At 37.5% G+C, this 22,535-nt stretch overlaps 1 protein-coding gene across 3 annotated transcripts in view; it reads right to left on the minus strand.

Annotated features, from left to right (window-relative positions):
* Positions 1–18,346, minus strand: part of LOC143302208 (uncharacterized) — a 39,648-nt gene extending 21,302 nt beyond the window's left edge. The window contains exons 1-17 of one of the 3 annotated variants that reach the window (XM_076616775.1): positions 17,889–18,344; positions 16,451–16,542; positions 14,217–14,282; positions 13,611–13,656; positions 13,093–13,227; positions 11,141–11,181; positions 10,273–10,356; positions 9,591–9,635; positions 9,126–9,193; positions 8,320–8,353; positions 7,413–7,544; positions 6,450–6,492; positions 5,471–5,561; positions 4,534–4,584; positions 3,200–3,290; positions 1,627–1,731; positions 504–594 (exon numbers count right to left, since the gene is read on the minus strand). In XM_076616775.1, coding sequence (XP_076472890.1) covers positions 504–594; positions 1,627–1,731; positions 3,200–3,290; positions 4,534–4,584; positions 5,471–5,561; positions 6,450–6,492; positions 7,413–7,544; positions 8,320–8,353; positions 9,126–9,193; positions 9,591–9,635; positions 10,273–10,356; positions 11,141–11,181; positions 13,093–13,227; positions 13,611–13,656; positions 14,217–14,282; positions 16,451–16,542; positions 17,889–17,937 — 1,264 coding nt within the window. In that variant the 5' untranslated portion in view covers positions 17,938–18,344. Of the gene's footprint in view, positions 1–503; positions 595–1,626; positions 1,732–3,199; positions 3,291–4,533; positions 4,585–5,470; positions 5,562–6,449; positions 6,493–7,412; positions 7,545–8,319; positions 8,354–9,125; positions 9,194–9,590; positions 9,636–10,272; positions 10,357–11,140; positions 11,182–13,092; positions 13,228–13,610; positions 13,657–14,216; positions 14,283–16,450; positions 16,543–17,888 lie in introns of all 3 variants that reach the window. The other 2 variants (XM_076616784.1, XM_076616792.1) reach the window with 2 other exon arrangements.
* Between the last annotated feature and the right edge of the window lie 4,189 nt (positions 18,347–22,535).

The raw sequence follows: 22,535 nt of genomic DNA on the forward strand, positions 1-22,535 counted from the left end.
CACACACACACACACACACACACACACGTGTGTGTGTGTGTGCATGCGTGCGTGTGTGTGTGTATGTGTGTAAGACAGAGAAAGAATGAAAGAGGCAAACAAATAAAGAAGAAGAAAGAAGACACATACATACACACACACAAGCACACACACTTACATACACAAAGGACCGGAGATTCTTTTCACTGGGACTGTGAATCTTTGTGTTGCTCAGTCAGTGTGTTATTCCATTAGCTTCATTCCAAGGGAGGGTGTGTGCGTGCGGGAGCCTATGTAAGCATGCTTGCGTGCGTGCATGCGCATGTGCATGTGCATGTGCGTGTTTGTGCATGTGACATGGATAATATCAAAACATAAAGACACTGACAATACTGGAACAAATATACACTGATAATATTGAAATAGACAATGACAACACTGAAACACGTAATCAAAACATACACACACATACACACACACGCAAACAAGAACCGACAACATAGACACTTGCTGTACCAACACACCTGCTCCTGACAGTAGAGCCTCTAAAGCTGCCTGAACAGTCGCATGCTTTTTTATAGCTGCCAGAGCCTGTCCATGTGAAAACCCCATGTCCTGCAACATCTTCAACATTTCAACCTCAACCACCAATAACAAAAAAAAAATAAAAATAAAAATGCAGAATGGTGCTCACACTCCCAGGCAAGGGGAGCTTGTGGTGTTTACAATGAAAAGTTATACACAAATAACCGTACAAACATAATACATGATGATACTTGAAAGAAATGTGCAAAAACAGTGGTGTGTCTTCATCTTCCAAGTTCATGGGCTGCAACTTCTACATTCACTCTTATCTATAAGATTTTTTCCCCCTGCCACAAAGGCATGCATACTCTGTTTTTGGGGGTGTGCATGCTGGGTATGCTTGTGTTTCCATAATCCTCCGAACGCAGACATGAGTTACTGGGGCATATTTGATGTTAGCCTACCAATATACACTGATGGAATTAACCCGCTCAACCCTAAACCCAGCAGCTGCATCCAGAATATGAACCCAGGATCCTCTGATTGAAAGTCCAGTCCTCTAATCACTGGGCTATTTCGCCTGTTACATGAGATGAAGAGTTGGACATCCATACTGAAGGTCTGTGCTTTGAACCAAAGTCACCTCTGGTGGGTTAAACGTATTCTTAAGGTGGAGATTTTCCAAGTCTTCAAGGTCAGTCCATGAAGGCCTAAAAAACCTGTTGGGTTTATGCTCAGGGTGGATATTTCTGTGTTTGGGTACTTTTTAATTATTATTAAAGCAGATGCAGTGTACAGCATTCATAAGACAGCATGCTTTGAATCTAAAACTGAACCTTACTGTATCAATCAGCCAGTCATCCCCATTAAATACAAGACATATATAATCCATTCCCACCACTGTCTCTCATCTTCAAGACATAAATGCACAGCCACAGAAAACACACAACAAAAACGACTCAGATTATGAGGCAAATGGCACTTTAACAATAAAATGCAATGGAAAATTACCCATGTTCATACTTCCTATTCTAAATGTCTCTTCCTATTTCCACAATGTCCTAAATCATCCAACAGAAATACACATGGCACAACATCTGAGAAGTCTTAAGGCACACTCACTGTTAACTGTCGAGTCCGAACTTGCTGTAGTTCTTGAACTGCCTCTTCACAGTTTTTGTCCAATTTTAAAACTTGTAAAAATGATTCTTCTGCTTCAGAAAATTTCTGGAAAACAATATCAATAAACCTGCATACAAGCAATCAAAAAACTTAATTAACTGTCTTTATGCATGAAAAAGTAATGACATACTGCATGAATATGAATTATTTACCCACTTCAAAATGAATATATGAAATTATGTACCCACTCCAAAGTGAATGTGAATTATCTATCCCAAAATATAACATTTCCTGATCCATATAAATGTACATCACAAACTGTACAAAGGATTTTGAGATTCTGACAGAATGCCCCCAAACAATATATGAATCATTAATACGATGGCAAGCTGGGTTATTTTTAAGTGTCCAGATTTACAAACTCAAAATTATCAGTCATTTAAATAAATTTCTTCAGCTCCATGTAAGAGGAAATCAAAGGGAAAAAATGAAAGGAAAACAAATGAACATATGAATTCTAAACAATACTAATCTCAGGACTACCACCGATTTACAGTCAATGTGCAAGAGGATTTACAGTCAAAGTGCAAAAGCATTTGTGCAAGTGTATATGTGTGAGTGAATAAGCTTTGTTTCTTTGTGTGTGCATATTTGCATGTCCAAACATGAATAAGCATGTGAGCAAGAAAGAATGTATGATCAGAACGAGAGTGAAAGTGTGTATGTGTGAGTGTCTGTGAGTTATGTGTGTCTGTCTGTCTGTGTCTGTGTGTATGTGTGTGTTGGTGTGCACTCACACCTTTAAAACAGGAAATTTTCTTGCACAGGGGAGGTAACCTATGAGGGAAGGTAACTAGCTGCATGTACTTTCGTTTTCACCCCTTCTCATGGGTTGTAGCTTGCACAGGACAGGGAATCAGACCCCTGCCAGAGTCTAAACCAAATCAATTATGGTGCTTAGAGCCTCGCCGACCACTAAGGCCATCTGAAGGCTATCGCCACTTTTAATACCTACTACAAGTCAAGGGTAAAAAATTTTTTTTAAATTAAAAATCCAATAGCTTTCCGCACAAAGTTTAAAAACCTTCCATACTTTAAAACCTTCCATTCTGATTAAAAATGTTCACTTCCGGAGTCTGCACCAGTGGGTCACAGTAAAGTTTTTGTAATTAAATTCACTTTTTTGACAGCCTATTTGCCTTTTGCAACTTGTACAAACATCTTGTGAAAACTTTCCCAGGCAACTATTTTATGCATGAAAATAACCTTCAGAGCAAGCCACTCAACTGCCTCTGACAGATGATCTTAATTCGTATGCTGAGGACAATGAAGGAAGTTCATGCGGGGTTTTTTTCGGTTTTTTTTCTACAACAGTCGCACACTATAGGTTTAAAGATTCTTAACCTGCCACTTATGTTTCTTACTCAGTGTGAATACTGTCTGCCAAACAAATGTAACAAGTAGCCAAAGGTAAACAAATCAATGACAAGGGTAAAATAAGGCAGTCACAAATTTTGTCGTAAAGGTTTAAAAAGATAACAAAAAATAGTGAAAAGATAACAAGAATACTTACACCCAACCCTGCCAATGCCCTCCCTTTTCTAAAGTAACCTTTGGGCCAATCTTTGGAAAGTTTTATAGCCTTTTCTGCATCTTTCAAAGCTCTGCACACACACACAAAAAGGACACAAAGTTATCATTGTAGAGATCATAATGCAAATTTCAACACGGTCATTTCTCCCAGCCCTCTTATCAAGGCTCCTGTGCAGTTTTTCTTCTTTTTTTCCCCCTCCCCACTTTGCTGACTGGAAAGCATTTGATCAATAAGCCTCTTACAGCAATGAGTATTTTTCTTGTGCTTTTTCAAACCACAACCAAATCCTGATTTTGTTCCTCCCCTCCCTCCCTCTCACTACTCATACCCAAATACACAAGCTATTCATGATGCGTCTAAGCAGACTGTATTGTAGATAACGCATTCTGATGCAGTATTCATATAATATTAACTCACAAGTGGAGATCAAATCAGTTCCAATTTTCAATCATGTCCATAAATAAACTAAAGTGCTTTTGTTCTTGTCTGCATATATATTTTCAGTGAGTGAGTGCACATTTCATCCAAGTTTCTATTTGCTAGGCTCTGACAAAAGAAAACTAAGATTACCAACCTGGGTCCATTTTTACATTTGTCGCCTGTGATCAAATACAGGTTTATGAGGGGTTATAAAGTCATCAGAAACCGCATGGTTCGTATCTTGTATGTGATAAAAGGTAATGATCTGAATAAAGAGCAAAAGGAAAAAGACAGGACAATTCTGAACCAACTCCGGTCAACTTTCCTTTGTGTATGTGTGTGTGTGTGTTTAAAACTATTCTATAAACTAACTTTCAGTTTCTCAAGGAGGCGTCACAGCATTCTGATTAATCCATATCCACTACACCACATCTGCTTAGCAGATGCCTGACCCAGTGTGCTCAGGCCTTGAGTGCATGCATACACATATATATATTTGTGTACCGATCAGAGTGGATTTCTTCTACAGAATTTTGCCAGACGACAATACTCTCTTTGCCATGGGTTCTTTTCACTGTGCAAAGTGCGTGCTGCACGCAGGACCTCGGTTTATCGTCCGTCTCATCCAAATGACTAGACGCTCAGTCTGATTTTCCTCTCAAACTTGGGAGAAAGGACAAGACTCAGCAGCATTAAAACCCAAACCCTGACCCTCACAGACTCTATTGGCAGATGAGCGTTATAACCATTCTGCCACCTTACCTCCTTGTCACTAAAGACTGTAACTAAAGATAAATCAAGCAATATATCTATCCCATCCCCTGAATCATCATGCTCAAATATATGAAATATAATCCCCTTTCAAAAGCATAACCCAGAAGCATCAACCTTACTTTTCATATTGCTGAAGTCTGTCGTAGCAATATGACCTGTTTCCCAGGAACCTGAAACAGAAGACCGGCAACACTGGAAACCAGACTTCACTTGGGCTGGAGAGCTGGTATGTAACAAAAATGTTACACCTGGATTGTTACAACCCCCATCCCACCCCCTCCCCTTTATCTCCTTGTTTATCAGCCTTTTGTTTCCAAGTTGAGTGTAAAAAAAATAATTAAAAAAAAACAAAAAAAAAACAAATATACCAAGACAAAAGTATAACAAGGTTCTTCTTACACACAAACACTTTCTCCCACTCACAGTATCACAGACTGATGGGTCAAAGCAAATACCCCCCCTCCCCCACACACTCCCCTTACCCACCTGATACAGTGTTGTATCATTCACTCTGAAAACTGAATAAACAGTGCAGCCTGATAAATGTTAAACAACTAGTCTTGACCTTCCATTCCTGTTACACTCAACATTGGAATGACAACAGTAATAACGGACACTATGTCATGTCAAAAACATCTTTTGACAAACAAGCATTATCAAATCATTTAGAAAGGCACATTCAGAAAAAAGTCTGTATCAGAATCATTTAACCAGAAATGGTTGCTACTCATATTTGTGTCAGATGTACAAATGCTACAATACAAAAGCACACAACAGTATACAGAAATAATTATAATAAAAAAATACATATATAATCCCACAAAAAACACAAGTGTCATGAACAAAACAAACATAAACATGCCTGAAAGTTTATGCTCCATAGGAAATCATTCTCAATCTACCGGTATAACATTTAGTATTTTCAGAAAAGGAACTATTTTGAAACAAAAGATGCACACATCGTAAGCCAGACTGGATTAAAAAAAGTCAACTCAGACAAAAACTGTGCTAAAACAACAAAAAGGCACTTCTATTTACCAGGCTCCAGCAACTTACCTAAAATCTTTTGGATCCAAAGCTATGGCCTCTGTAAACAGCTGAATGGCAGCATTGTATTCTTCTACCTGTGCCATCTCGTTTCCTCTTACTAGAAGGGAAAAAAAAAAGAAAGACATAACAGAAATGAAACATTGGCTTGAAATCTTAGCAACCTGGCCATCAGACATCAACTGGAAAAATTATGCGCAGTGAGCTCTGTGATATCATTTAGATCACATCTAAAATAGTAAAACATAGCATATAACATAAAAAACAACAACATGAAAATGATAAATCAATGCAAGCTCAATAACACATCATTTTTGATAGATAGAATTCCAGTTCACACACACACACACACACACACACAAACACGCATTATTCCAGTTCACACACACACGCAGAACATCAGAACATGCAGGCAAATATAAATAAATACCATTTCCTGAAAAAAAACAAAAAAACCAGCTGTCATCTAACACATATTTCGGAAAAAAAAGCAAAAAAAAAAAAAAAACCATCCATGTTTACTGTTTAAAAGAAAAAATCATTTAAAAACAAAAGCCTCTGAAACTCATGACTACAATTTCACTCGATCTTCCCCTCTGTTCTGCTGAAACACAAGCGCGCTAACAAGTATTCCTATTTTCTTCACAAGCTGAGAATTTAAATCAATACAATATTGGGAAATATGTTTGTACCTGACAAAACATGTTTTCACAATTTTTTTTAAGGTTACAGGAGCAAGGCCCTATTGAGAGGGTTCAAGAGGGAACTGCCTCTGAATCAATATTCACTGTTGAAAACAAAGGACACCAAATCACCTCACCCCCACCCCTCCCAACCTCACATTCCACCCGATATTCATGGGAAACAGGGATGTTTGATAACCCAACAGCAGTGAATACACATACATATACACACATACTCATATACATACACACAAAGCACCATTCCTCTTACACATACACACAAAGCATCATTCCTGCCAACTTACTTGCTAACTGTCGACTCCGAAGTACCGTTGAATCTACATCAAACTGAAAGGAACAAAAACAGACGAGTGATAATAACTTTTTTTTTCTAGATGAAAGATTTATAACATATTTTCCATACTTCATCATTAAATGAAGATTAAGAAAAACTGAAAGCAGAAGAAATCGCCAACAAAACCAGAGGGACAGCTTTCATGATTCCTGCCATTCAATGATTTAAAAGCAACAAGAGTAATATTTTGGCTTTTAATTCAGTGAATATTGAGTAAAGCAAACATTATCTTTTTACCAAATAAATTTCTTTTCTTTTTTTAATTATATGCGTATGTGCCTACCCCAAATTAAATTTTTATCATCAGGAACCGATGATGTAAAGCTTCAGGAAACTTTTTTTTTTTTCTATTCAGTGTGGTGACAACAATGACAGCCAACCATGACTGATACAGATTCTGCAGTTACAAAAACTAAAGTTTTCCCATATCTGTCCCTGTAAACACAGCCACCACTCACTGTATTCTTTGCTCGAGGTCTGGCAGTGTGTATATATATACTTTTTTGTTCCTTTTCTTCTTTTTTTTCGTGGCAAGGTTTGCCCTCTTTCTTCATCAGTCTCACACATTCACTTGTGACAGCTTGCAATCTTTTCTGCTGAGCATGTTTCTCTGAACTTTGGCACTTCCGTAGGTGGTTATGGGCTTATGTGCATGGGCACACTGTTCAAACTGGAACTTATCTTCTGTTAGGTTTGATGATCCATAAAAAAAACACCCCCATTTCTTTTCTTTCTCTTTCCTTAACATGCAACCAGCAGTAATAAAAATCCTAAACAGTTATGATTTGTACGTTTCCATAACAATTATTCCTGAAAAGTATGTATACCCTCTGCAGCTCTCCATCCAACCCCACCAAAAACGACAAAAGACAAAAGTCAAAACAAAACACAAAAAAATGTTTGGAAAACGTACCTCTTCCTCCCCGTTATGGGCCCCATTACGTTCGTGGCCCTTCTCTTTCCTTGAGGACTGTGTGGACTCTGAGGCTGCTTTCTTCTTCTTGCTCACTGCTTTGGTAAAAAATGCTGATGTGGGGTCAAACTCCTGCCGACAGCAACCACATCAACACTTCAACAAGTACTTCCATACAATATGCACCAGTTCCTCTTCGTTTTCTTGTTCTTCAATCCACCTACCCCCACCCTCCAAGCCCCAGACTCCCTTTAAATTAACATAATTTTCAGATTATAGTACAGGGTGATCTTTCTTCTCAACCTTACAGCAAGCAGGTATTTTGTGGGGAGAAGGGGTTTGAAAAGGATTTGGCACCAGACTCCTGGAATGAAAATGTGTACCACCACACATCAAATGTTACCTGTCTCCTTATACTGGTTTAGTCTCGCTCAGCAGAAGAGCCATCTGGAGTGTTGCTAATAACATGAACCTGGATCATTCAGGTGCGATTCTGTAATTCATGCTCATTCATTTACACAAGCACCACATATACACAATAAATACACACACCACCCCATCAAATGAATAAATAAAATCTAATTAAAACAAGGCTAAATCGGATAGCTTGCAATTAAAAATATGAAATTATTTTTAAAGAACAAAACAAAAAAACCCTCATTCGGTATCACAGTTCTACAGCTTCCTGACCAGAAAATGACCATCACAAAGAATTCCTTAAGTATATCACATTCTGAAACACAGGCGCGTACTGGAAAAGCAGTGACCAGACAACATGCAAACATTATATGAATGAGGTATAAACGGCTATTACATAAAAGCCCACTCATATAAGAGTGAACAAGCGAGTTGCAGCCCACAAATGAATAAGACAATATGAAAGGGAAAAAAGAAAAATAATACTCACAGCTTGTTCATCCGATGATGTTTCACTGGCTTGTCTGCACATCACACACACTCTCTCAATATTCATGGTAAAAGCACCGCTGTCATTCATTTATGAAAGCAAGGAGTATCATTTTTTTTTTCATATAAAAAAAATATGTATATAAAGTTCACCTATTCCTAAAGCTTAGTAAAACTACAACATACATTGCCAGAAATCCAAAGATCCAACTGTGAATTTTATTCAGCATGACAAAACACAAGCTGTTAAATGAATCGAATAGGATCAATCTCATTGTTCTGTTATTTAACGTTGGTTTTGAAGGTGGGCTGAGGTGGAGAGAGAAAGAGACTGGGACAGACACAGCACAGCGAAAGACAAAGAGAAACAGTGACAGACACACACAGGCTGATATAGAGAATGCATCACTAACACAAGAGACAGAGCGAGAGACAAGACTTTTTTTTTCTCTTGATAAAGTGTCTTCAAACTGCACATACATGTGCACAGTTTGAAAAGTTTCACAAGTTTCTGATGCTCTTGCAAAAGGGGAAAGTTAAGTACTAGCCATTTCAATGAAAAAGGAAGTTAACAGAAAGTTATTATAGTGCATGCATGCATACATGTAAGTGCACATACATCTGTGTGTTCACACTGTGTGTGAGTACATCTGTGTGCATGTGTACATATGCGCAATTCTTTCATTAGAAAAAATATAATGCCAAAAAATATCATAAATGCATGCAAAATCAGACATATCCATTCACACAAACACACAAAACCACAGAACAAGTTTGTTGTGTGTGACTCAGGTTTCAAAAACTTACTTTTTCTCTTGCTTTTTATTCTTTTCTTGTTCTTGTGTTCCCTTGTTCTTCTGGTTCTTTCCTTTCTCCTGGGACAAAAAATATGCAAGAACAAAAATAAATACAGAAATAAAAAATCTCAACATGTATGCACTTGAAAACTATGTCACTCAAAAAGAATCGGTCTCCACCTGCTTTAAAAACAAACTGTAGTAAAAATAACACATGAAAGCAGAGAAAAAGCATAAGAGTCACCAAAAGATAAGTTGTATGGCATACAAATGAGATGTGTAGGCCAATGCTCCTCAAGGACACCAAAGAAATAAGTGAAGTTAATGATTACGTACATAACTAAACAGTATTTCTCCCTCTCCCTTCTATACCTCCTGCCTTCCCCCCTCTCTATCCACCTCCCTCCCTCCCACGCTCACCCCTGAAAAATTAAATTATGCATTTAAGGACAGACAACACAAACACAGATCTCACCTGTTTCTGTTCTTGTTTTTCAAGCTTTTTACGTTCCTTTCTTCTCTGGAAAAAAGCAAATGCACATAACCTTGAAAGAACTGCAACAGAGGCTTCATGTGGTGTTTTCTTTTTTTTAGAACTGCAAGCAAACTGACTACAGAAATAGGAAATTGGAAAATGTGCCAGGAAAATGTAATAACAGTAGCTGTTCTGTAAATGGTACTTAGGAATACACTGCTTTTTATTTCCAAACTAGTTATGTTTCTTATGGTAGTGATGTCAATCATAAGTACACACTGCCAGAAATCTGTCCACTAGCCAGGGTGCCATGAAGTCATCCACCAAGACACCTTGCTCTTCTGCAAAGTCACTTCTGTAATGTTCCAATCTGACAGTTCTCATTTGCAAATGAAGGAGAAGACAAACCAAGCCTCCAGACTTCCTAGAAATATATAAATGATGGATGACAATTCACTATGTGACTAGTCTTTTTCATTTAATTCATGGACAATCCCTGGATAATAACCAGTTTGAAAAAAAATCCATCAATGATATTCAAAATTCTAATGGGATTCAAATACACAACTAATAATCAACCTTTCAATGAACATTACAAATAGGTTGACAGTTCCCTTTCAATCATTCAGAATTCTAAATACACACACATGCAGACAAACTTTCCAAACAATGCCAAACCAACCTTTTTCTTTGCTCTTCGCTTCTCTGCTTTCCTTCGTTCCCTTTCCTCTTCTGTGATAAGTTCTTCTGCATTTCTGTTTATCTCCTGCAAACAGACACAGCAGATTCATCATCGATTTTTTTCTTCATATCATACCCAAATGTAATCATTTAGTGTATAGACAGGTTATTTCTGTGGGAGGTTAACATCACTGCAAATTAAACATGAAAATAGATTATCAAAAATAACAAGCTGATTGTATTTCAAACTTAATCTAAACAAGAGGTATAGCAATCATAGCTCATCTGTTATTCCTGGTGCTTTATAAACTAAAAAATGGAAAACATGGTGGTTGGGGGAGATTTGTTACCAGCACTTGCATTTTTTTTTTTTTTTTTTTCCTTTTTCACATTTTCTGGAGACTGTTATCTGCTATTTTTGCTTCTATGTTTTTCTTTTTAGAATTATGTCCCGTTACATGGCAGAATTTGCTGCTCCTGGCAGATGTATGCGTCTGCGTACCTTCAGTACTAAGAACAATAAGTAAACAATCTAACAAAAAATTGGTATCTATCAGTGTATAAATTTGTATGACAAAAGCGCTATTTTCTGAGAGAAAAAAAATAAACAGTAAATTACTGTTGTAACAATCACTGCTTCCTGTGCCCTTCCAAATTGTGCATGGCCATTTTATCTGACGTTTTCTGTATATACCTTATTTTGGTTTATTTTATGGCAAAGATGGTGTCAACAAAATATTTCCAGATAAAACTGCATGTTAAAGTTTAACACACACATATATGCACACACACACTAATGGTCACACAGACAAATTACACTGAGTTATCACATACTAATTAGTTTAAAAACATGCGCAAAAAAATCTAACCTCTGGTGTGAGTTGAGGTTGTGACAAACCATCTGGAGACTCTGAAACAGATGATTAATCATCCATAAATTACAATAAACTCTGCAGTTATCTGTCTTTTCATACATACATCAACTAAGCAAAACAAAGTCACACACACACACACACACACACACACACACACACAGAAATCCACATGAGAAGATATGTGACATTCATCTCATTCCAGACAACGCTGGGGAATTTTCATTTAAGGCCAGACACAGTAGTGAAATTTTGACCAAAATCATGATTTTTTGTGATTTTCGTTTTTTCGCATAATTTGCTTCTTCAACATCAAATATTTATAGTCCGTTTCACCTGGGTACTATATTCACTTAAATAAAGCTTCAAACAGCATCAACATGTGATTTTTTGTGAGTACAAGCACATCTCTTTCTTTTCCTGTTTTCTCAGTTTTGTGTTTTGTCCTCGTAATACCATTTTTCAAAATGCTAATGCTCAAAAACTTTAAAAGATAGCATGTTCAAACTTGGTACTTTCTTTCTTTATCTATTCATCTTTACTATAGTGCAGTGGTTTGTATAATACTAGTAAAAGAATGAATATACACTCATTTGAAAAAAAATATGTCAAGGAATGTATACACATTTCAACAAAAAAATAATAATAAATGTATTTATTCAAATTCCAAAATACCACTGCACTATAATAAAGAACAAATACAAATAAATCAAATAAAACAAACAGAAATAACGTATCTATAAAGGTACCAAAGTTCTAAGCTTTTAATTTTTTTGTTTGTTGGCCATTCTGGATTCGTTTCCATGGAAACTGTCACGACAAATTGCACAAAATGACCTTTTTAGACATGTTTAGTCCAAAATCTCTGCATACCATGTCACAGAAAGCCATAAACTTCAAGTTTATTTCATACATTTTTGCACTACCATGTCTGGCCTTAAAAAATATGGAAGATTTTTTTTCCTAATATTCACATTTAATCTTGCAACTGACACAGGTAAAAGTATACATTTTCTGAAAGGAAAATGAATGGACAATTATGAAAAAAAGTTTTGTCTTGATCACATGAATATGTGATACACAAGAACTTTTCAAAACTAAACATAATACTTACACATGAACACACACACACACACACACACACACACACACACATGACATCCCCAACAAAGAAATGTTTGGATAAAAATCAGCCCAATGTCAAACCCACTGATTTGAAAATTGGCACATCACCATGCCCACTCATTCCCACTCGTGCCCTAATTCACTCTGCACACTGTAATCTGATACCTCCACCATGCCTACTACCTCTAGAGGGCATGTCTGTCTCACACACTAAGTTCTTTTCTCATATCACTCAATGCTGTCGGCTAGGAAAGTCAAACTCTGCTCTGCTATTTGGGTGAAAAGCAGGCTGATATTTTCCTCACCTTCCTCTTCCAAAGAATGGTCAGATTGCAGTGTATTTAAGTCTTCTTCAAGCATTCATGCTACTTTTCGTTGAGCAGTGGCTAAATCCGGAGTCACAGAATTTACTTTTGCTCACACTCAGCTTGGATAAGGGATCACCATTTTGCTTGCCTGCATAGATAATGAGTTGCTGACATGCACCAGTCAGCCAATAAATTCACTTGAAAACACACATTCCTGGATGATGCAGGATGTTTCCATGTTACTATACAAGTCAGGGGAACCTTGGAGAAGCTAAAGCTACCAATATAATGATTTCATAACAACTTAAAAAATCTAACAAGACAGAGATATTCAGCCACTGCTTGGGTACAACTTCATGGCAGTGGCAGTCGCAGGGGAGTTCATTATCCACCATTTTGGAATGACTTGCATGGCAGTCTGAGGGTGAAAAAAAAAAAAAAGAAGCAGCTCTGCACTTTCAAAAGCTAAATAGACAAATCTGTGATAACTAACGATGAAGCACAAAACTGTTTCACCTCTTCTTTTTGGCACGCCTTTCACCTTCCCTGGGAACAACTTCTCGAACTGAAACTCCAGTTTCACATCCTCATCACTGTCATCTGTCTCATCATCCGAGGAAGTGGAATCATCAGACGCACCATTTGTTACACCTGTCAATCCAATCAGTAACAGATGGTTCTTTTTAAAAGAAAACATACAAAAAAGAATAGAAATAAGCCTGGATGGATATTTTTTTTTCTTCCTCTTCCATTAACCAATGGTCATTTCCTTTTATGTTCAAAACAGATAGTATATATTAAATTCAAGGACAACATGTTAAAATTTTTCACATTAAATTTATTCCACAATTCATCTTTTATGTTTCCTGCAATATTTCCAACAAAACATAATAAATACAATATAAAAAATAGGAACTATCAAAATATCCCCAAAAATTCACTGCTGTTTTGTAAGTTTTATATATATTTTTTTTTAACAAGATAGCCTAAATCTTTAACAAAGTCTAGTACCATCACTGTAGACTGATACTCACATGAGTTAGAAAAATAGACGTCTTGAAAAAATTTCCTTGCTTCAACCTGCAACATGAAATCACAATATATGTTAACTTATCAAGATTTAGTTATATAATATATATTCACTTGTTTGCATACAGTGTACTGATTTACAAAACCTACGATTTTCTCTACAATTGAACAAAAACAAACAAAAAAAAACCCTTTAAATTTCTTTACAAAGAGTAAGACAGCATATTGCTTTTCCAAATTTAAGATTTTCTCTACAACTGAGCAAGTACAAACTGTTTAATTATATTGCAGTAAATTGTTAGTAATCCTGTTACCTTTTTTTTTTTATCAACTCTGAACTTCTGTAATATTTCCTTCTTTTTTCTTTTTTTTCTGATTTTACTATGTACTTCATTTTTTTTCAAATTTGACTGAAGGAATGATGGTTGAAAAAAAATCCTTTAAAATCATATCATTTTGTTAATTTTCTCTTAGTCTCTCTCTCTCACACACACACACACACACACACACACACACACACAGGAATGTGCCAATAAACTATTTTCAATTTGTGTATATAAATAAAATCAAACAAGAATTATCAATAAAAAGAGAAAGAACAGCATTCTTACCACTGTCATTTCTTGAGAGTTGTTGTAAGCCAATAATCTGTACGCTTGGGTTATCTGTATGAAATGCTGGAGAGGAAAAATATCAATATAATTATAAATACAGATAACGAGATATTACCAAATCATTGTAATATTAGACCTCAATCTCCAAAACAATATGTGGTATAGAAATAAGCAATCTCAAAAATGCCACTTAAAACCAAACACTCTACCGCCATCAGAAACAGACACTAAAAACATAGAAAACTAATTTTCAAAAAAAGAAGAAAAACTATTAAAAAATAAAATAAAATAAAATAAAACTTCAAATCTACATATCGAATAATGAAAACGAAAGCAAAAAAGAAAGAAAAAACAAAACAATAGTTATGCTTTCTGTATGTTTGGTCTACAACACACAGAATTTCTTAAAATAAATCAAAATATAGTTGTGGCAACTACTGCTATTTGACATTCTTCTACTTCTCCCTTTAGCCTTTCACACCTGGCAGCAGATCTATCCACAGTTCATGGGTAAATGTCTAGCTGGTTACACAAGTATGCTTACTTCCTTCCAAATGATGACTGCCTTATAGCATGTTTGAAATGGTATCTCAGCCACTTTGGCTTAATTTTGATTCTCTTTTAAAGTTTTATCCATTTTTTGCAAAGCAAAGAGTTGCTGAGCATGTCAAAATGGCTGTTTAGATGTACAGTACAGCTGTGAAAAAGTGAAAGTATGGCTGATCAAATGAAGTACTTCTGGCTATAAATCCGGATGATGAATTCATGCTACAAAATACATTGACACTAATGACTAATGACAGGTGAGGGGCAGCATTGTCTTTGAACTGGGTGTAGAAAATAACCGCATATTTTAGCCTGAAACCCTCATTTTGGGGTTTTCATTTACTATGAAACCCTCCTGACAGAAATGTCCAGGAGAAATACTGTTAATGGTGATCTTTTGTGTTGTAGTGTAGCTTGAATAAAGGAGTTTGTGGGTGGGTGTGAGGGTGTTTATGTACAACTATGTTTGATTATAAATAATTTATATACATCATTACATGGAACAACATAATAGTAGAGGAAGACAACAATACTGCACTTGATGTTAATTGTTGTGTTAATACATTTCAGGGTTTGAATTTAGCAGGTGCCCAGGTGCAAATGCTACGAAGTTGGCTCGGCCACACACATTTTCTGACGAGAGTGCCCAGTTGGCACTCAAAAACAGATAAGAGGCGGAAGAAAATTAATCAAAAGACACACCAAGAAAGCAAGCTTAAACGCGGTCAATCGAAATGCCAAGCGTTGTCTGCTGCAGCTCGCTTCGCAGAGCAGCATCTTTGTGCGTTCTCGATCAGATGTTGGCATTCATAGCATCTTAGCAACAATGTTTCCATCTTAAATCAATGTTAAAAGAACAGGCCCCTGGGGTTCAGGCATGTGGACATTTTGAATGCAGTTTTCAAAACATCAACACAAATGCAAATCAAAACTCAGTCAAATATCTTATTTCATTTTATTATTGCTGGCACCCAGAACCACAACTGGACACTCAAAATGAGTCAAATGTTTTGTCCAGAGTGCCCGACTGGCACTCAAAAAAAAAAAAAAAAAAAAGGAGTTAAATTCAAACCCTGCATTTACAAATATTTTAGCACCATTTCGTTTCACCCAAAATAAACACAAACCTGAATTTTCTTCTCTTTTTAATGTTTTATTTTGTTGATTTTTTTCTTTCTATAAATCTTCGTTACCTTTCCCTGATAGCAAGTTATCTCATCCTGTCAACACTGAACATATGGTAACTATATTCTACATTCATTTTCCTTCAAGAACATACTTTCACATAACTCTGAGCTTTTCTTTTCGTAAGAGGTGGGTGGTTTTTTTGTTTTGTTTTGTTTTTCAAAAATTTCAAATATTTCCTGGAGTCAATGGGTTAACTGCAAAGAGTTATTGAGGCGCCACACAGAAGACCTGTTCACCACATTCAAGGTCTGACGGATATTCGTTTGTCTTCAATGATCTTTTCTAATGTAACTAAACATACCCAACTTTGATAACAAGTCTTTAAAATAAATTTTAAAGTATTTTAGAAGCAGAATCACACTATTTCCAATGTCAGTTTCTGACAAATGGTTTAATGCTTAGGTTTAATATCATCTCAATCAGGTCAGATACAGATCAAATCTGCTTAATAATTAATAATATTACCATGTCTTAACAGTATTACACTTTTGACTTACTTTTACAGCTTCTGTAGAATTCTTGTGTTTCTCTGGATGCCACTTCAAGGCAAGCTGTTTGTATTTCCTTTTCAAACTCTCCTGGTCAGATCCTGCATATGCAACCACATGATTATCACAGTCTTGTAAAACTGAAAACATGAAACTCTCTCACAAAAACAATGGTTTGGTCTCTCGCCCTTCCCCCTACATTTGAAATGTACCAATCAAGGATATTTAATTTCCAGTTCAGTCAGAAAAATGGATCGGAGTAAAGAGACAGAAAATGTGAAAAAAGATGACAAATGCTAAAGCCGAAAAAAAAACCCAGTAAAGTCAGAAAAGAAGAATTACAATTCCTGATAAACACACACACACACATACACACACACAGTGACACACACACACACACACATACCGTGATACACACACAGGCTCACACAGACACCCCAAAGTCCAACACACACAAGGATCAACATATTGACGCAAATGCAGATCAGTCATCCGATGGTCCCTGGCTCATTTGTCTCACTCTGTTAGATTTATCACAAACAGAAGAGAACTGTCAGGGTCACAAGAAGAAAATTTTGTTTTGTCAAATGTGGAAGAACAAGAACAGGAATTTAATATGGACAGTGGAACATCCCCCCCCCCCCACACACACACACCCTTCTGTTTTACCTGTCTTAAGCTTTTTGCCAAGCTCAAAAAAGGGAGACTGGGTACACTGGCTTTACTCAAAATAATCTTGGCTGTTCGGCAATGCATAAAAAATGTTTAAACCCACCATGCTCTTGGTCCCTATTCTATACCTATACCTATGCTGTTGGCTTTTTGGGAGGATGAAGGGAGGGGGTGAGGGGGGAATGATGTGTCCAGCAAGTAAAATTTCGCATGCAATAAATAAATATTAAAAGAACTCACAAAAACAAACACTGAAACAGAACAAAGCTATTGCAGCATATGGAATACAGCTTACCTCAACAAGTGTCAGCAGTCAAGGGTTTAAAACATGATCACATTACGGAAACTTTATCATTTACCCGTGTCGTCTGTTTAGGAAAGAGCACCCAATCCCTCGCCTTCAACCGAAAAAAAACCCAAACAGATCAAATCCTACTGAAAGCGACAGGAAAAAATGAAACTGGTAGTTGTATGTCCCATTGTTCCGCAGACATTCTGACAACTGGCGGAAAAAAGTATAAAAACATCGACTGATCTGTTTCGCAAAGGTTGTCCTTTAAACTTGAAATAAAAACACCGATGAAAAGACTAATATGTTATCTGTATTTTCATGAAATAAATAGGTGGTTCTCTTTTCAATGTTTCTTTCACACAACCCTGCAATATGATTCAGTCTGTAAAAACTGAGACACAAGTCTAGAACTGAATGGGATTTACCGTTGAGGATTGGCGACTTTTATGAGTTGTCGAATTAGCCATAACCACTGATACACACCTGCCGGAACCTCCAGAAGACTGAAGGCACCTTCTCTTGTTAAACCCATGACGGATGAAATCAGTTGGCCGTGAAATGAATATGTCGCAAGTCTGAAAATGGTCAACAAACTGTCAGCTCATTGCAACATTGCCGCCATGTTCTGTGAAACTTGATCTTGTCACGTGACAAACAGAAATAGCGAGATTTTTCGAGACCATAACACAGGATGGCGAAGTTGACAAGCTAACCTGTTCCTGTTTGTCGAGTCACATGGATATGACGAAGGTGACAGAATGGTTATGTTGCTTATCTGCCAATAAATTGTAACCGATGGTTTGAGATCAAATCCCGGTCTCGCCCTTTCTACAAAGCTTGACTGGAAAATCAAATGGTGTGCGTCGGATCCGAGTTCTAACCGAGGTCCCGTTTTCAACACCCATTTGGCGCACTGAAAAAGAACCCATTTCCATGGCAACATAAGTGTTGTCCACTGTTGTCCTGAAGAAGAAATCCACTCTGATAGGCACACACGCGCGCGCGCGCACACACACACACACACACACACACACACACACACACACATCTAGATAGAAAAACAGATACGTATATGCATACACTCCAGACCTGACTACAATAGTGCGTTGGGTAAAGCTGTTGGTCAGGCGTCTGCTTATCAGACCATACACTCATAGCTCCAGGAATTCAGGATGCAAAAAAGGGCTTTGCAGGGGTATGCATGTAGCGTACACGCTGTACGACGCCTCCCAGAGAAACTGAAACTAAGTCACATTAAGTGGGTTCAAGGAAATAGAATGGGTCGCCCACTAGTTCCTAGAAGTGAACAAAAGAAGTTTAAACTCCATGACCATGAAAAAAAACACGATGATCTAATTTGATTTTTTTTTCCCCGTCAGAAAATAGGCCGAGCTACAGTCATTGATAATCTCTTCATCAGAATTCGTTTCATTCGTTTATCTAAGATGATGATATTAGACTGAAATCAGAATTCAATTCATTTCATTTGTTAAAGCAGTTGTTTTTGTTTGGTTTTTGTTGTTGTTGCTTCACCCCCACCCCCACCCCCGTTCCCGAATGTGAGGATTGTGACGAAATGAGCAAACGTTTTTGCCGTGAGTGCTTGCGAGTTATTGAGGGAGAGAGAGGAGTGGAATCTCCATCGCCCCCTTCTCCTCTGTCTCCCGGACTCTATATCTGTCTATCCATGGCCGTCCGAACTGAACTTAAAGGCCATGGTCTGTCTGTCATCATCTCTGTCTCTGTCTCTGTCTGTCTGTCTGTCTGTCTGTCTCTCTCTCTCTCTCTCTCTCTCTCTCTCTCTCTCTCTCCCAATCCGGCCAAGCTTATTCTTAGTTTTCTTTTCTTCTTTTTCTTTCTCTCATTTTCTCGGCATCTTTTACTCAGCCTGGCCGGGCGCACGTATACCTCAGTGGAGACGACCCCTCAGGTCCCCCTCCCCCCACCCGTAAAAAAGGGGGGTGGGGGATTCCTTGGTGGCTTAAATTCTACAGAAAAAACAGAGAGAGAGAGAACAAATAGAGGGAGAGCCAGCCCGGGTTTCACTACAGCCAATTATATATGTCATGACAAAAAGTTAGCACAGTGACAATACAGTGCAATACAACACAACAATACTGTTTTACTCTAAATTTAACTGTTTGCCGCAAGCAAAGCGACGGCTTGGATCGACCACAACTGCGTGGAAAGCTGATTAGCAACTATTTTTAGCACTGACAGCAGCTATTCCAACCTTCATGTTCTCACTCACGTACCGACGTTCTGTCCGTTACAACTGGAGTGATATGCAGCTTTATCAGTAAAACAACATAGAGCATTCTCCTTTTTTCAGCATCGTAACATTTTGAAGTCTTTAGATACTTTTAATCAGAATTGCGGTTTCTTTGTTTGTTTATCTGTTTATTTATCTTATTACATGACATGATCCTTCAAATTAAAAAAAAAATCCCAAGCTATGATACTATAAATAGTGGCGCTTATGGTTAGATCAACGCCGTTTCATTGTAGTTCAGCCCAGTTATTTGAAATTAATTTTATGTCGTCAATTAGTATACCTAATTGTAACCCAGTATACTATGTACTATCTTATCACGAAAATGAGATAAACAAACAACAACAACAAAAACAGACATTTAGCCTATAATTGAATAACGGGTGAGTTACTGTGAGTCCCCTTAAATATTGATCTTTTGTATTCATAAAGCGAGACAATGCAAGGCAAGAAGTTTATTTCACGTGCTCCCTGTGGGGTGAAACAATACACACATACATCTTTTACACACTGAAACCATATAAATAAAAGTGATATTAAAAAAAAAGTTAAATCTAGCAAACAAGCAATTACAAATCAAAAAGTCAAATTTCTTTAGTAATTGAATGATGATGCAAACGACCGTATTATACAAATCAACATCAGAACATGTACATTTTCCACAGTACTTAACTATTTTCCTGGTCAACAGACAAAGTTCAAACGAAGAAATACGTATTGAGAGACAAAGAATTGAGTCAATTTTAACAGTACTCTTTAGTTGTTGTTGTTGTTTTTTTCAGAAAATAATTTTCTAATGTATGTAGACAAACATTTCTGTCTGATGTTGTCAGAAAAGGGGGCACAGAAACAATGAAATTCATCAGCAATGTCGTTTGTCACGGAACATGTTTCACAGATTCTTTCATTTCTGATGAAATTGTCAAAACGCTGTTTATTAATACTATAACAGACAGTGCACTATTGGTTGTTCTAAACTTTACTAATTCAATCACACAGTTATTTGGTAACACTGTAAAATAAGTGTCTTGACCAAAATTGGGTTTTAACATCTTGTACAAGTAATATAGAGTGTACCTAGTATCGTTATCTACATGTCTTTAAATCTTACAAAAACTCAAACTCACGCTTAATTTTCTCTTTAAAACATGTGGGATGTACATCAAAGCTTTGTTGATTCACTTGAACCAGAAAATCATGAATAATGATGATAATAATAGTAATTATGAATATTTTGACGCCCTATCTCCGGAGAGCCAAGAGTGTGTACAAATACACTTACATACATTGATGCAGATACTTCATAACATTCATTTGCATATGCTCATCGCAAAATAAATAGGTCACACACACACATACACACACACCCCACCCCCACCCCCCACCCCCGCCCCGCCCCCACACACCGTGACACACACACACACACACACACACACACACAGAGGCATTCACACAGATGCAGCTCCATTCCTCTCTCCATCCACCAACAATCGCAGACAGTCACATCAGGGCGGAAAAAACTAATCATAAAAACTGTGGAAAAGGTGAGTTTTGGACGAGGACAAAGACTGAGCGTGTCGGACAGAGTAAGGGAGTTTGTTCCAGATGACAGGTCCAACTGAAGGAGAAAGCACGTTCCCCATGGAGTTTTTTTCGCCTGTTTGGTATGCGACAAATGCGAGTGTCACAGGAGGAACGCAGAGACCGAGACGTGTGTGTGATCTGGAGGAGTTCCTGAAGATAATGAGGAGCAGAGCCTGAGATGACATCATAACAAATAGTGGCAATCATTTATTGAATTCCGAAAGAAACAGGCAGCCAGTGCAGTTCTGCAAGGAGGGGAGAGATGTGGTCACGTTTGCGTACCTTGAAAACAAGGCGGGCAGCACAATTCATCACTTTTTGAGCTATGATATTTTCTACGTACTTCTAACAGAAACTGTACTAGCTAACAGAGAATTGCAGTAATCTAACCGTGCGAGAACAAGGGACGTAACCCGGGTCTTTCTTGCGTCAAGAGTCAAAAATGGTCTCAGTGATAGAATATGCTATTCTGCGGATTTCAAGGTTGGCAACTGGTTGGCAATTTTTTTAACCCAGATCTTTCATTGCCGGGAAAGCTTACTGTCAACGACAACGCAAAGATTACGAGCTTTGCTGGAGAAGGGGGTATTTCTCTGTCCTTAAAGCGGCAGAGATGACCCGGCGGAAGACGGGTTGGAAGAGTCAACTAAGAATTACTTCAGTTTTATTCTCATTCAACTGTATAACTTGTTTACGAGGGTCCAAGCCTTCACATCATTAATACAGGATCACATGGTAGAAAACAAAATGTCAGACTGAGATCGATCACCAGACGGAGTTGTAAATTTCAGAGTCACCAGCCCCGGGCAAACATATGATGCTGAATTTAATCGGCCCCAGAACCGAGCCCTGGGCACTCCGTGCAAAAGAGGAAATAGATCAGACTCACTGTTTCCCAAGACTGACGGGGACAGCCAATAAAGCGTAAACTGACATCTGCCGCTATTTCCGTCTATCTCCGTCGTCCGGACCAGTTGTTTGTCCACTTTTGATTAACTTTGGAGAAAATTATTTATGTCCATACTCAACGTGAAGATTGTTTCGGAAATACTTCACAATTCAGCCAGTAAGGCTCTGTGAATTAGAATAAGTTAAAGCTGATTTTTTATTCAGTGACTGAGGAAAATAGAATTATCATCGCAGTCACTGCGTTGTTTTTGTTGATAACATGATGGGGGTTTATGATTCAGTCAGCTGCTGCAACGATATCATGCCTGGGCAACGAAACGGCACCGGCTGTTTTCGGACACGAAACCCAGATTCATACCCATTTT

The sequence above is a fragment of the Babylonia areolata genome, chromosome 2 (genome assembly GCF_041734735.1).
Source record: "Babylonia areolata isolate BAREFJ2019XMU chromosome 2, ASM4173473v1, whole genome shotgun sequence".
Lineage (NCBI taxonomy): Eukaryota > Metazoa > Mollusca > Gastropoda > Neogastropoda > Buccinidae > Babylonia > Babylonia areolata.